This window comes from Labrus bergylta, chromosome 8 (genome assembly GCF_963930695.1).
Source record: "Labrus bergylta chromosome 8, fLabBer1.1, whole genome shotgun sequence".
NCBI classification, from domain to species: domain Eukaryota; kingdom Metazoa; phylum Chordata; class Actinopteri; order Labriformes; family Labridae; genus Labrus; species Labrus bergylta.
This window is the reverse complement of record NC_089202.1, coordinates 8,775,929-8,791,957: the sequence shown is the minus strand read 5'-3', so window position 1 is coordinate 8,791,957 and position 16,029 is coordinate 8,775,929. Positions and strand designations below refer to the sequence as shown.

General features: G+C 41.6%; 1 protein-coding gene across 4 annotated transcripts in view; it reads left to right on the top strand.

The window, feature by feature from the left end:
* The window catches only part of LOC109995317 (transcription factor HIVEP3), a 47,725-nt gene that overhangs the window by 25,715 nt on the left and 5,981 nt on the right, over positions 1-16,029 (top strand). For all 4 annotated transcript variants that reach the window (XM_020648974.3, XM_020648976.3, XM_020648973.3 and 1 more), the window contains 4 exons: positions 5,392-7,711; positions 8,656-8,939; positions 9,175-11,211; positions 12,137-12,279. In XM_020648974.3, coding sequence (XP_020504630.1) covers positions 5,740-7,711; positions 8,656-8,939; positions 9,175-11,211; positions 12,137-12,279 — 4,436 coding nt within the window. In that variant the 5' untranslated portion in view covers positions 5,392-5,739. The remainder of the gene's footprint in view (positions 1-5,391; positions 7,712-8,655; positions 8,940-9,174; positions 11,212-12,136; positions 12,280-16,029) is intronic.

The following is a 16,029-nucleotide window of genomic DNA, read 5'->3' as shown; positions in this document are numbered from 1 at the left end:
AGAGCTGGCAGTCTAGACGGCCATGAATAATGTAAGCAATGCTCTCCCCAACCTTTAAAACGTCTAATCGCCCTGTTTAAGGGCTGCGTCAACTGCTCTGCCAGAGATCATTAAAGTTACACTCTGATAACCAACTACATGGAAGAAAAAATACATTTATTACAGCAGGGTAATGCAAGACACTTTTTGTCTTTCTCTTGGTGCTTTCATTCCTGTTTAATCTTATTTTCTATGCACAGCATCTCCTTTCTTTTTGGCATTCATACTGCCACTTTTATGCACATTTTAACTCATTTGGTTGCCCCTCCCCTCTCATAACTGTCTACTGTTTCTATTATTAACTACTTTTTCTTTCTTTAGCTCCAGTGTGTGAAGAACATTGGGCAGTAAGGATTGGATGTATATCTTGTTTAGCTTCACTACCTTTTTGTCGAACTCATCTACATACATTTCTTGAGAGTTATACGTTTCTTTTAGAGTTTGATAAAGCTATAGAGGAATCCGTCCGCCAATTTGTGGGCTCCTCCCTCTTCCTCTGGGCGACCATAACTGCAGTGGCATCTCAGTGTCTGCTACTGTCTGCTAACTTTGACAGCAGCATGGACAGTTGAGTTGAAGATGTTAAACAGCTGCTGATGAAGGTACCTTAACAGGTGATCTCGGGTTAGTTTAGGTTTCATTTTACATATTAGACATCGTTATCAACAGCCTGATCAAATGATGGAGAAACAGAGAAAAGTCTCTACCAGCGACCACATATTTTTTTGATGAAATGCTGTGTGATTTAAGGTTATTCTAAAATGCTGGTTAGCTCAATCAATTAACTGCTGCATTTAATCATCAAAGACTTGTGAATTACATGCTGAATGAATATCAACAAAAATGTTGCTTCTACCCTTTTACTAATGCCGCTGGTCTGTAATGACAACCTGAATCACTTATTTGATTGAGCCCAGTAGTAGACCAACGTCAAACTCCTTTGAGGTCATTTCATTAATCACCTAGTGATGAATGATTCATTGCCATGTCTTGATTATTTTCTGAAGATCCTCTTGTGCGGCCAGTAAAGTGTCACATCTCATAGAGTGGGACTCTTCATGATGTAAATACTGCTGTATTGTGCACTCTCTGTTGTTGTTTTTCTCCAAAGTTAAGCTGCTGTAACACGACTGTTACAGCAGCTGAGAACACCAGAGGTTCTTCACAATGTTCTTGACATAGTTGGCAAAAAGTAAAGTTACACATGAAGTAATGTTAAAATTGTCCACTGCTTAGGACAGCTTGCATTCAAACCTGTAGATTTTAAACTGAAACTGAAGCAGTAATTGTGGCTTGTCAACTTTATTTTTTCCCCTGGATTTGTCTATAGCTGGCACCACATACAAAAGTCTCACAGGGAAGTGGACTAAAATGTTGTTGATTTGCTTTGTTACACTGCCTAATTGGTAGTTGTTGATGGTAAAACTCTGTTGTAATAAAAGCATTGGCCTGAATGGAGAAACACACATTGAGCAGCTGATCAGCTCTCGACAGATGTGGGGGAATGTGGAGATCGGAGAATCTGTCAAGTTGTTTCCGAGAGGGAGAGACTGGTCCTCTCTTTTTTTTTCTTTCTCTGTAAACGAGCTCTAACGAAGGCTGACTGTGCAGTGTTTTTTTTAGACACATGGTGGGAACAAAAGTGTGGCTCATTAAAAAAAAACTGTCAGTGCCTACTTCCTGGGACCGAAATCTGCAGTCTCCTGCTGGACCAGTTTATTTAGCCACTGGATCACTGATTCACTCTTTTTACGTTATGTTGTTGTATTTTTTTCTCCTACTTCAAATGCATATCTACCATACATATTCACTCTATCACCTAGAGATCTTCCAATAGCATTTTATCCAGTCCTCAAGAGGCAGGGCATTATATGTGCTACGCGTACTTGGTGTATGTAAGTATAAACGAAAGAGCCTAGATCATACTGGCAAGCAGAAAAGAGCATGAACCCGCTTTCAACTTTCCCACCCCTTACATTATCTATTCAGTGGATTAAAAATGTTCTTATATTAACTGAAATTCCTGCAATCGCACCAGTAGAGGCCACTCTTTGGCTCCTTGGGCCTAAAGCTGCCATGATCAAGATAGAGCAGTGGTGGTCAAGTCACATAGGAGTAAAGCATAGCAAGCGAGCCCTGAAATTGAAAAAAAAGTGTTAAAAGAAAGAAAGAAGACATTATTTTATGATTGTGTCACAGCAGTTACACTCTAAAGAACTAATAAACATGTCTACAGCTCCTGTATGTGTTAAAAATATATTTACAATTGTTTGAGAAACATTTGTTGCTAAGATATTGCTAGCTTTGACCTACATTACATTTGGTGCACTGTGTGCAAGCCATACTGTTGCAGGTGTTTTTTGGGGAGGTGAGGGGGGAATTAGTTAGAGTACCTGAATGGTTCATTGACGGATATAAAATCCCCCCGAAAACATTAATATATTTTCCCACAAGATAATTATCTACAGGCTACAGGAAGAAGGAGGGTTTAATGGAGGCTTTACTAGACAAGGCCATTCTTCAGCTGTGCGTAATGGTAATCATTCAGGGGTAATACTGCGTGGCCTGTGGATTATAGCCAAACATTATTATTATTATTATCAGGCCTTTAAATTGACTCTTGACTATAACTCTATTTAGTGATGGCTGTGATTATTCAGTTTGTTATTTAATTTTGCTTATTAGAAACTCTGTTTGTTTTTTAGGAAGAGCTGATCAACATTAAGGATGTCTGGAATGCACATCGAATCCTACCTGGGTCCAACCCAAATGTTCCGCATGGAATACCAAATGTAATGTACTCTATCCCAGGGTTATGGGACTCTGAGGAATGTGCTATGCCACTTGATCATAAGTTCTATAGGTCCAAATCTCAATGTGTGTTTTGCAGTAAATAATTGTGATGCATGAAACAAACACACAGTCATCTGTGGTTAAGCAAGAACAGAGTCTAGAGGGTGATTTTGAAGATTCTTTAGAATGATTCAACACTTTCAAACTTTATAGGAATGTATGTACAAACTTGCACACTGCAGATGTTGCTTACAAAATGTTTTCAAAAACTAAGCCTTCGAACTGAGTTATGAAAAAAACATTACCTGACACAAATATATACACTGAATTCCTAACCTTTTATTCAAGGCTGATAGATGTCGATAAAATGAACACAAAACTCTGTTTACATGTTTGTATGTTCTTTGTAAATAAAGTAATTCCTTTATGTATAGAAAACAGAGAAGTGTATGACTGAAAAGCCCTGTCAAGCGTCACTTATTGACAGTTGGTTCTGAGGGAAATGAAAAATATAACAAAAAAAGTGCCTACACTACACCTGAAATCCCTGCACGTACATACTGACAGCTCTACCATCAAAATGTTCTAAATAGAAGATAAACAATCTGAACTTTTTTTCACAATACATTCAAAACTCTTCAACTTTATCAATTCAAACTTTTGCTCAATGATACAAAACAATCATTATTAAGTCGTCCAATTAAAAAAGCAAGAAACGTAACTTTTTCGGCATTATCAGACTGTGGATATTTTGTACTGGGCAACCAAGATACTTCAGCAATCATTTTTGTTATGCAATTTAACTGAAATTGGCTTCATAAATACACATCACTGACACCTGACCAACCACGGTCAAATTTTCTTAATTCTAATAATCATTGAAAGCTTTTAAAGGCTGTTAATGCTACTTACCCTGGTGGTCTCCAATGAACAGGGTTTATCATGCCCTTACATTATGCAGATGTTAACTTGTGCGCAGAAGAAAAACAACTTGTGCCAACAAGTTATTAACAAGATTTGTGACATCAGGGACTCTGTAGAAACTAGTGCTGGTAGAGAAACAACTGTAGTCTCACCTCCTTCTAATCAGTTTCTGTATTTGCTCAGAGTATAGGTGTGATGTAATAGAAGCTCATGATGTCCTCTCTGGTATGTTCTTGGCTGTCAGAGATCTTTGACTGTAAGGTGAACACACTCCCTCAGCGAGCTGTAATCTTCAGAGTCTGAATCGGGGTTGGAGTACTCTCAATATCTAAGATTATGATTGATATTCTGGATGAGTCTGCGCAGGGACTTTCATCTGTTGGGCATGGCTGCTCAGTGAAAAGGTTATGATTGGCTCAATCCATACCTAGAATCTGTTTTGATTGGCTATGACACAAGAACTCCCTCCTGCAGTTGAGACATTATACAGGCTTTATAGTTGGTGGGGAATATTACAGAACATATATCTTGATAAAAGAGGAAATGTTCCCATACCCTGATCATCTACAGTATACTTGGCTCCACATAAACCCAGCTTTATAGAAGTATGTAAGTTGGAAATATTACAAAAGATCACTCTTGAAAACGACCTCTCACAACAGGCTTCATAACATCCTCATGTCTTGGCCCCACATAATCACTGCACCCGCGTAATAGAATATCCTCCAGTCAGGGCGAGGAGCTATGGCTAAAACCCAGTTTTTGTCAAGTGCCTTTGTTCACTGGAAAAGCAAACCCATCCATCCATCCGTTTATCCCCATTATTTTGTTGACGTATAACCTAAATTGGGCTGTTATTTTCAGCATTTGTTTTGACTGCTTGCCCTAACAACGAGGGTGCATCTTTTGTTGCCTCTGCTATGGATGTTGCATGGCTGGCCCTGAGTTGATGTGCAGACTCCTGCAGACCAGGCAGGTCCTGATCAGACAGCCATCAGTTTTGTATTTTTACCTTCCATTTAAGGAGAATTACAAGTGTGTCTGAACATGCACAAAATATATGCCTGTTTGCTTGCATTATCACATCATAAGAAGTGTTGTGATGAGCTACAGGCATTCTTGCAATACTTCCAGGCACCGTCTTTTTTTTTTAGATTAGATAAAAGTATCATTTCAATTGTTTGAAAATCATTTACCATCCCTAGCAATTGTCTTGTTTTCTCAATGTACAGTAACAATGACCCCACTTGGCACTTGGTTCTGTCACTTGGTACTTGGAAATAACCCTGTTTGTCATACTATGATACAGTATGTGGGGGAAATATGTAATAGGGAATGTCATGATAAGACTTTTGGTCTTTTTACTGACCAGTCTGCAGTCTTAACTCTTTGTAAGACTGTATGGCAGACTCTTAGGTTATTAGAAATGAGGTGTAATCTTTCAGGCAGAACAGCATCTCTCTTTGTTACCTTTTGGTTTAGTTGTTTTCATGGAGAAAACTTAGTTTTTTCCCACTGCCAAGTAAAGAGGAAAAAAAATATTTCTAAACTTTTTGAAAAAACTTTAATCAGTTAAATGCATTTATACGTTTCCATCTTTTTACTCAAAGCTTCCATGTCTTTTCTGTGTTTCAGACCCATTCAGGCGCTGAACAGCTAACATACAACAAACTAAAGATATGCATAGAAGACCTTGGGTGGGATTTTTAGAATGGCTGAGGCTGGACTGAAGCAAAACCGCTTCGTACAGAGAGATGATCCATGTTTACCTGCATCCATGCAGCTCCAGGGCACCTTTTAATGATGTCTCATTTGGTACTCCAAAATAACTTTTGGCCCACACTGAAAAAGGCCCTCCTTTGTGATTTACAACTCAGTCTGTTGATGTACCCCTGCCTCTGACCATTCTGCAGCCATGCGGTTAGCCACATAAGGCTCAGAGAGCCCTTCCCTGTGTGTTTTTGAGCACCCCCACCCCACTCTATGGAGGCTGAGCCTAGTCGTCCAGCTGATGGGAAGCGCTCTGGAAGACAAGAGCAGCAGCATGCTACAGCTGAATCCTCACTAGGATCTTGTCTACCACAGCAGCCTCCTAATCCTCGTCCTGTACACAGATCCTTGGGCCGCCTGCAAAATCGGCAACCAAAACGCACTGACCATCTGCTTAGGTTACAGCAGCAGCAAGCAGTAGCATGGCAGCAATCAGACCCCCCAGGTACCTCAGGAGGCAGCTTCTGCTTTCCACCTTCCTCATCAACCTCGTCCCTTCCCTCTACTTCCAGCCAGGGTGAGCATGGTCATGGGGTCCCATCTCAGTCCAGCCAAGAGAGCCCAGATGTTGTTAGCTCAACCAGAAAAGGTGAGAAGAAACCCCAAAAACCAGGGAAATATGTGTGCACTTATTGTGGCCGTCCTTGTGCCAAGCCAAGCGTACTTCAGAAACACATTCGCTCCCATACAGGAGAAAGACCCTACCCTTGTGCCCCTTGTGGATTCTCTTTCAAGACCAAGAGCAACCTGTACAAGCACCGCAAGTCCCACGCCCATCGCATTAAAGCAGGTCTGGCATCCAGTCGCGATGAGCCCAGTCTAAGTGGGCCAGAAGGTAGTGGTGTTGGAGAGGACCCTGAAGAACACACCGAGGGAGAAAGCACTGAGTCTGAAGAAGAGACAGGCCAACACAAGAAATCCTCCTCTAAGGAAATGTTGGGTCGACATAAGAAAGGTAGTAAGGAGACGCTGGGTGGGTTGGAGGAGAATCCGAGACCTGAAGACTCCCAGGCTGTAAAGCAGAGGTTGGCACTGAGGCTTAGTGAAAGGAAACGTGGCCCACTGGCATCTCCAGATGACCCTCCTTCCTCCCTATCCACCTCATCTTCTTCTTCTCTAGGCCCTGGAAGTAAGGGCAGCACAGAGTCCGGCTACTTTTCTGGATCAGGTAGCACTGACCTATGCCAAGCTAGCCCTCCCAGCTCCAGTGCCAAAACCTACGCTGAAATTATTCTTGGGAAATATGGAAGGCTGGGAGGGCAGCAGCGCAGTCCCCACCAACAGCATCCTCAATCTTCCCTTTCATCATCCTCAGGGACAGAGGACAAGAGCATTCCTTTCGCTGTACCCAAAACTCAAGTAATTGAACATATTACCAAGCTCATCACTATCAATGAAGCCGTAGTGGACACAAGTGAAATTGATAGTGTAAAGCCCAGGCGTACCTCTTTGTCCAGGAAAAGCAGCATGGAGTCCCCTAAATTTACTACCCCTAAAGATCCTTACATATTTGACCCCAAAGGAGAAGCCCCTGGCACCAGTAGCCTAAAGCACATCCACAATGAAGCAGAACCAATAGGAACCCAGGAACTATCAGCAGTTCCTCTGCTAAGAAGCCACTCAATGCCATCATCTACCAGCCAAGGAGAGCCCTCCACCTCTGGCACCATGTCTCCCAGAAGTTATCGTCTCTGCCAGTCTTTCGATGAGCAGCAAGCAGTGGTAGCAGAGTTGAGAGTTGGGCATTCCCAGCGTATGCTGCGGCGCCAACCTGCCATAGAAGTACCTTTGGGAGCTGAGATGATGCTTGAGGAGGCAAGAAGCTCTGAACTGTCAAGACAGCCACAGCAACAACAACAGCAAAAAAGTCTGAGCGTGTTTGTATGTGAAGCCTGTGGAGCCACCCTCCAACACAGTGAAGGCTACGAGGCCCACAGAGGCCTATGCCCTGGGCAGAAAAAAGTAGAACATAAGAGCAGGGATGTGAGTAAAACCTCCAGGGAAGATCGCCCCCCAATGATGATGCACTATAAGTTCAGAGCACTGGCCATGGCTGTGAGGAAGAGAAGGAAAGAAGAAAGTCTGGAGGAGGATCCTCCCAGCCCTGGATCTGTAGCTCTGTCAGGCAGCTCTTCGAGCCTATCTCTTGTGCCAAGCAGACCAGACCACAGCCAGGCCCTCTCAGGTTTGTTTTTCTACAATTCTACATTTACATTATTTTTTTACTAAACCTTTATTTATACAGGTTAGAGCCATTTAGATCAGATATGTCTTTTTCAAGGGAGATCTGTCCATGAATAGCAGCAACACAGTTTCAACTGCAAAAACACACTTTCAATAAGGAAATAATCTGCCAAAACACTTGCATAGAGAAGGTTGGATTCAAAACTATTCACTAAGGATTTAAAAACATTCAGACCAACTAAGTTTTGAAGATAAAAATCAGACTGCAGGTTTGTTCAAGCAAAAGGTGCGCAAAACCTAAAAGCTTTCTTCCCCAACTCAGTTCCATCATTGGCAGCAACCAATTGCACAAAGTCCAATGAACGAAGGTTGTGGTTTCCATCTTCCAGAATTAAAAGAGATAAAAGGTTGATGTCAAAACATAAAGTACAAGGGTTCGTAAGAAACCAATGGTTGGTGATAAATCTCAGTATACCATGATACACACTGTCCAGCATATTTAGAATCAGAGTGGAGGCATTCATGTACAAAACATTACCTTAATCTAGGATAGCAGACGCTTTTGTCCAAAGCAACATATATCTGAGAGTAACACAACCAAGGATCTTGTTTTACTTTTTGTTTTATATCCTTGCAATAGCCATTAGAATTAAAACTACATCATCCTCCGGTGTGATTGATAACTTTTTGATTTTCGCTCATAGCCTTTCATCCTTTAACATCTGAGATAGCAGATAGCTAAATAACTAAAGCAATGATATCCTTTTTAACATCTGGGAGAGCAGATAGACGAGCAGCCAAAGCAAATATGTGCAATAAGTCAATATCTGTTTGTACATCAGTAAACCACAGATACCACAGATCACCACAGATGGGCAAAAAAGAACAGACAGTATGCCAAGATAATATGATGAAAGCTAAGGTGTTTATTTGGTTTATTTCTAGGTGTTTCTTTACAGACTGATCCAAAACAACAGCAGGATAGGAAGGGTGTGTCTGTGATCCAGCACACAAGCTCGTTTGAGAGGCAGGAGAGCATATCCATTGAAAGTCAGGAACCAGACATCGAAGAGACTCAGAAAAGGCAACAACCTGAGCCAAAACCATCACCTTCTACATCTCGCCTCATACGCCAGCCAAACATCCAAGTGCCAGAGATCTTTGTTACTGTGGAGCCTGATGCTGACATGCCATCTCTTTCACCTCCAGTAACAGCATCCTCATCCAAGGTATGCAATTACTAAAAGTAGCATTTGCCTTTATATTTTCACATTTTATAAAATGTAATTCCCTTGATTTGTTTACGTATGTCACCTTCTCCTTTTAAAGCAAAGGTCTTAAATGATTGGATGTTTCAGCTTTCAGCTTTCAGTTTTTCATTCATTTTCATTTTATTCATGTTAAGACTATTATTTCCCCCGTAACATCAGCATCTCTAGATAATGAAATATTTATCTGTCCTAGGAGGCAGAGAGAGTGGAAGAGTTCCAGTGGCCTCGGCGTAGTGAGTCTCTGTCCAAGCTCCCTGCAGAGAAACTGCCACCAAAGAAGAAGAGACTTCGCCTTGCAGAAGCAGCCCATTCCTCTGGGGAGTCTAGCTTTGAGTCTGCATCTCTGCCTCGCAGCCCCAGTCAAGAGAGCAACATCTCACACACTTCGAGCCTCTCTGCTTCTTTTGATGACACAGCAAAATCAGATTCTGCAGTCTGGGCCTCCAGTAGCCAAAGCTCCCAGATGTTGATGGTGCCATCTTCTTCCCACCAACACCACCAAAGCCAAAAAGAGATGAGGCGTTCAGCCTCAGAGCAGACCCCAACCAGCCCCCAACAAACAGAGCAGATCTCAGAGACTAGAAGTAAGTCATTTGACTATGGGTCCCTGTCTCCTCAGCAGTCTTCATCTTCCTGGAAAGAAAGGAGAAAATGTCTCCTTGTCAAGCATGCCACCTTAGGGAAACCTGAGCAGGAGGAGGGGACCAGCATGAGTCAATCCAGAGCAGAGAGTCCAAAGCCTGGGCCTTCCCACTCAATATATCCTCTTTCCTATTCAACTGAGGCAAGTACCTGCTTCAATCCTGAAGCAGCAGGAAAAGCATTGCAGCTGTTACCACAACAAATCTTCCCACCCTCTCAGGATGTCCTCCTTTATCAGCCCAGGGGCCAACAAGGGTTTCCCCAAGAGCAGCTATCTCAGCTACTTCCTGTCACTACAGCCATTTCTGATGTACTTTCCACCCAAATAATCCATAGAGCATTCTTACATTCACAAACAGGACCTCCACATATACAGATACACCCAGCGCAGATCCACATGGCAGAACAGTTAGGCATACCTTTCCATCAGCTTCCTGCTCTAGTCCCTCTTCAGTTATCTTCCAGGACTAGAGCAAGTCAGGCATTGTACTTACCTTCGAGATTTACCACACATGTTCCTTCCTTTGCAACTACAGAGAGCAGACCCTCCATCTCAGCCATGTCTTCTGCCCTTCCACATCAAGCCCTTGTAAGAATCTCCTACCACCACCCAAGGCCTGTTATCGCCACATGCCTTGCACAACTCACACCATTAGTGTCCCTTGTGGTGCCAGTGCGACTCCAGACCCATATTCCCACTTATGCCAGTGCCATGTATACAACCCTGTCCCAGATCCTGGCCTCCACCTGTTCACAGGGACCCATTTCTTGCACAGCTATGGTCATCATGGGACAGGTAGAGCAGAACAAGCTCCATAGGTCCTACTTGAAAGTCCCTTCCCCTGACATCAAGAGCCTTCACCCCCCCTCTCTTCCCACAGTGCTGGCCTCAGAATCTGGGGAGGGATATGGTCCACTTGGGGCTGGAGGAAGTAAGCGCATGCTTTCTCCTGCAGCCAGTTTGGAGCTCAGCACAGAAGCCCAACGTCACCAGAAAAGGGTGAAAGAGGAAGGGGAAAAGGAGCAACAAAAGGCAGGAGATGACGAGGAGGAGGAAGAGGAGGAGGAGGATGTGGAGCAGAAGGTTACACATGAAGAAGAAGCCAGCAGGAGAGATCCAGGAGAGGAAGAGAAGAAAAAAGCTGAGATGGTGGAGTTGAAAGCTGTCAAAGTGGATGGTCAACAGGAGCAATTACCAGGGAAACATTATAGGGAGGAGAAGGAGGAGGAGAAGGAGTCGACTGACAAGACAAGTCAAAAAAAGGAGGGGGTGCCACTTGTCAAAGAAGGCGTGGAAAGACCAACAACCCCTTCGTTCCCAAACCTTGACACCTCAACCTCAGTCAACTGGTGCTACCTGAACTACGTGAAACCCAACCCATCTGCCCTAGCAGACCCTTGCACCTCAGTCTATTCCACATGGAGTGTCAGTGCTCACAACCCAAACCTGCCTGGCCTCAGCACTAAGATGGTGTTGTCTCTACTGTGCTCTAAACAGAAGCACAGCTCAGAGACATACACAACGGCAACAATCCCAGCCAAAAGCCAGTTGGCCCCTGCCAGTAGCAGCACTCCACGTGTGTCAGAGGTAAGCATAACCTCTAAATCAACTTACTAAATGAAATGCTAAAACTAAATCTTACACATTTTTGCTAAAAAAGGGTAGTTCAACACCAGGATTGTCCAGAATGACTGAAGCAAGCCAACTTTTATTATCAATAACAACAACAACAAAGACGCTTATGATTCTTAATGTCTTAAAAGAACCAGCAAAGAGAGTTAGACTTCAGTTAGCTTTAGCCCGGCTCATAGCCGCTACTTAGCTAACAAACTAGGGATGTAGTATTTTTAATTGTTAATGGTGCTATGTTTAATCCACACAGTGCAGCATGCACCATACACTGCCCTTTCACAACTGGTATACAGCTCATCTGGGCACTTTTTGGCATCTACTGTAGCTTAGCTAACCATGGAAAACGTGATCACCAGTGTGATCCGAGTCTGTTTTCTTTAACTCAAACAACAAGGGACCTACAACCTATAACAAACATGAATACTTAGACCATCTTTCTTTAAAGAGATGGCTCAGCCTGTGATATTGTATGTATGTATAAAGCTTTTAAGGACAGGGCTGAGCCCCAGAATAAAGTTTGAAGCTTTTTTCTTTCTGTGTATATATGACTTATATATAAACTTACTTTTTACTTTAAAACTTTCCTCTTTGATAAACCTTGGTCCCAAATATAACATATGTCATCTCTTCTGCTGGAGGCTATTGTCTCAAGGCAACAATTAGTTGCTGTAAGCATAACACACCCAAATCACTGGCAAAAATGTTGGCAAACATGATGCATTGTGGAATAAAGAATGCACCGAATAAAAAAAAAGGTTTTTAAAGTCCATGATGTCATAAGAAGGAGCAATTCTCAGTAAAAGAGTACTCCTTTAAATAATTAAACAGTTTACATTTTAATTTATTTATTTTAAGTTTTTTCTGTGTGTCTTGAGTGTAGGTACACGCCACCCCACCTATCACCCTCACTAGAGTAAAAGATGAACAGCAGCATGGAAAGGAGGAGAATAAAGAGATGACAGAAGAAGCACCCTCCACCTCCAAACAGAATGAGCCTCCTCGTGTTCGTATCTTCGAAGGCGGGTAAGAACTAAAAGAACAAGAATATTTGAAATTAGATTTTAAAAGTGACTATTTGTGAAAATGGCAGTGGCTCTTTTGCTGAGAAATGTGTTCGTCTGTCACATACCAACGACTGACGACAGCAAAACAGAAACCATGGATAGCTGACAAGAGTACACAGAGAATTTAAGTAACAGATGGGAGGCAGTGAAACCTGCTGGGACTTCATTTGTACCTGCAGCCAGACTTTTTTTCTCTCTTTTACTGCTGGCACAAATGCTGTTTAAGAAGTGTTAATTTAGAGAGGTATCGGCGTGTGTGTTTGTGTGTGTGTGAAGGGGGAAAAGTGGTCTCTAACTTTGTGAAACTCTAATTAGAACCTGTTTTTATGGTTACATAATCTTCAGAGGATGAGTATGAAGCAATCTGCAAGCAATCAGGAAGGGCTTGTTTTTTTGCATTGTGTGCACGTTTGACTTAAAATTTTAACATGTGCGCATGTGTACATTTTACTGCATTGACATATTTTCATTAATGTGCTTCTCCATGAATGTCTGAGTGATTTTTTTGTTCTGTTCAGACTTTCTTTTTTTCCTTTGTTAACTCTGTATTAGGCCTGCCACTGATTAAGGATTTACATAGTCACACCTGATTCTTAAAATTTGACATATCGTTGACTGTTTGTAGAATGGTTTGTTGTTGGTCTTTTTGCGCTCATTGATCCATATTCTCATTTGAGTTTATCCACATCATTAAATTATTTTTCTTCTAGACTTTAATTTATTCTGATAGGATTTATTACACATCCAACACAGAAGGCATTGATTCAACCCCCACAGCAGCCACAATCTATGCATCTATCAGATCACAGACAAAAAACCTTTAATTTACCATTTCATTTACTGTCCATAATATTCCACCAAAAACGTTTCCACACAAATTAAATCCAGTAAAAGATGACGGCCAATTGCATGTGATTGTGCAGATGACTGACATTTCTTGTAGCCAATGAAATACTTAAAACATGGATAAGCTGCTTCTATCAATACTTCAGGGTGATTTTTTCATGCACACACCAAGGCGATTGTATTAAGTACGAGTGGTTTTCAGAATTACCAAGATAGGCTATGGGCCATGAATTATTTGGTGAAAAAGGGAAGATCTGTGTTAAAATAGACATTGAGCTGGAATGAAATGATCCTTTTGCTTAACTTTGAGACTGGCAGTTGACTGAAGCGCTAACAAACAAATAGTCAAATATACGATTACATGGGCTCAGCCGTACCCTGTTTAAAGCTGAAGGTTCCCCAGAAAATGGTTCTCTGTGGATCTATGACCTTGAAGTAATAACAGAAATGGGTGATGGAAGATTTGAGATGTAAAAGATGGGATGCAGAATAGAGGTTAAAGGTTTCCTATTAGTGAAAATTTCAAGATGCACTGATTTTTCTTTGGTTAGAGATACTAATATTTTAGAAATATATATTTTTTGATCGTTTATCTTTTGGGTTTTTGTCTGTGTCTGTGTGTCTGGATTATGTGAAAACTTTCACATTAAGGTCTTTGGTTTGTATTAATGTGCACGCAGATTAACTGTGAAGGAGTTGTCTGGTTAACACGAGATAAGGCTCTCATTACTAGTCTGTATCCCTCTGCAGCTGATCAACACACACCCAGGAAATGCATTTCCTTAAACAGCCTTTAGCTCTCTCTCATTGCTGTCTCCATCACACCACCCTTCTATGAATGCTGCTGTGCCACTCTGACAATACTTCCAGTTTTACTTACACATGTATTACTCTCTCTTGAGTCCTTCCTAGCATCCGCTGTGTGCGCTGTCTCTCTCTCCTCTATGTACCTTCATCCTTGATGCCCCGTTGTATTTCCTCCATGAATACAAATGAACACGGCAATTCTCTCCAGCAGAGTGTTTTGTACCGTGTGTTTTGTTGATGCTCATTAAACCTGTCTCCCTTTTGTGTGCCACTCATTCTAGAGAACAAGCTTAAGAAGATGCGCCATGCAGCTCTGAGTATGTTCTGTTTACTAGTATGATTTCATCCATTCCACTGGTCCCTTTAAGAAAGTTGGTTGCAGGGGGTCTCCAGGGTTTATTGGTATATCACACAGCTAAAGAAACATATATTTAATCAGAGAAGTGTTTTTCTCAATAACACATGCTTAAGCATTTAAGTAAGCATAGCTGTTTTTTTCTAGTGTCAGCAAAAGTCAGTTGAATATCAGCTTTAATCCCTCTTATTGAGGACAGACTAAACTGGTGTCTATTAAGAAATGCAGATGGATAAGTAGTTGACATTGCAAGTTTGTCATAGCAGTTAAACTTCACTGGTGTAATTGACATTGGTATACCTGTGAGCAGAGTTTACAGCATGTTTCAAAGGATCATTTTATAAAAATCCTTTTTAGTCAAATAGTTATGAATTATTTCAGTATAGTACCTTCTTTTGCTGCCTGGCTTTGTCGGTGTTCTCTCCACCGAACGTCCATGGTGGTCTTAAAGTTACAATACAAACAGCAGCGGAGAGTAGGTTGAGTTTACAGAGAGACAGACAGCTGAGTTAATGCACAATGTGAAATTTCTGCCTTGTTTTTTTCCCTGAGGAACATTTTTAGCAGTATAGCAATAATAACATGCCAGTAAACAGTAGCGAGCTTGTGAATAAACACAACATAGAGCCACTGTTGAGACTATTTTAGAGTGGTGCAATAATTTGTTATATTTGCTGTTGCGGGTTCTGCTATAAAACAGGGAATATTCACAGCCTGGGTTCTTACAGATAAGGTTCCTGTAAATTAACACAGGCATCATACATCAGATATTTACTATTTAGACTGGACACAGCTATAAATTAGTACTGAAAGCAGATGGAGTTTTAAATGGAGGACAGGTATAAAACATCTGCCGTGCACTTAGTCCACAAATAGCTTTTGGTAAACATCAAGACTGTGTGTAAACAATGTTTTTATAGACTGGATCTAAATGTGTTGCTTGATTTTTATATATAGTGTCTATTTTAGGTTGTGGGCCATAGCCAGGCTTCCCTGCCCTCTCTTTAGCTGCTGTTGTTGTTGGCATGGTGGACCTATCGTGGCAGAATAGATGTATTCTGTGCACTCAGGGTGTAGTGGAGGGAACAGCCGAGGAGCGCTGAGCTGCTGGGGTTTTGGTGGGGCTTCCCTGACCAGCGTCTAGAAAGAAAGCCTTGTTTCTCAGTTTCCTTTGTGTGTATGTGTGGGAATGTGTGTTGAGTGAGTGTTTTGGGTGCAATCGTTATGAACATGATTCTGAAAACAAACCTGCATCACACTAAAATGAAAGCTCCTGTGAGGAGTTTTAAGCTTGTTACTCTGTTTGACTTACAAAAGCAAACAAGGCCATCAGTGACAACATTGATCATTTCTATATAGTCATTTTTAATCATTGTAACCTAGGTAACAGACTAAATGTTATAGCAGGCTGCTGAGTCAGACTTTGTTTAATCTTCCACTGCAAAGATTCACAGTGAGCGATACATTTGACCGTTGGAAGCAAAGAGTAAAGAGGTACCTCTTGTCCACAGGAGCTGTGAATTGGAGGCAAACCCAAAGTTCCTTAAGAGCATTAAGCCTGCATAAATTAATATTTTTGTAAGAACAATTAGTTAAATAAATGTCTGATGTGGAAGAGGGGCTTGTCTTATCGAGGAGCAGAGATTTATGAAGGTTTAGCGATTAAGCATCTTATAGCATGCATGCATCTTCTGCAACACA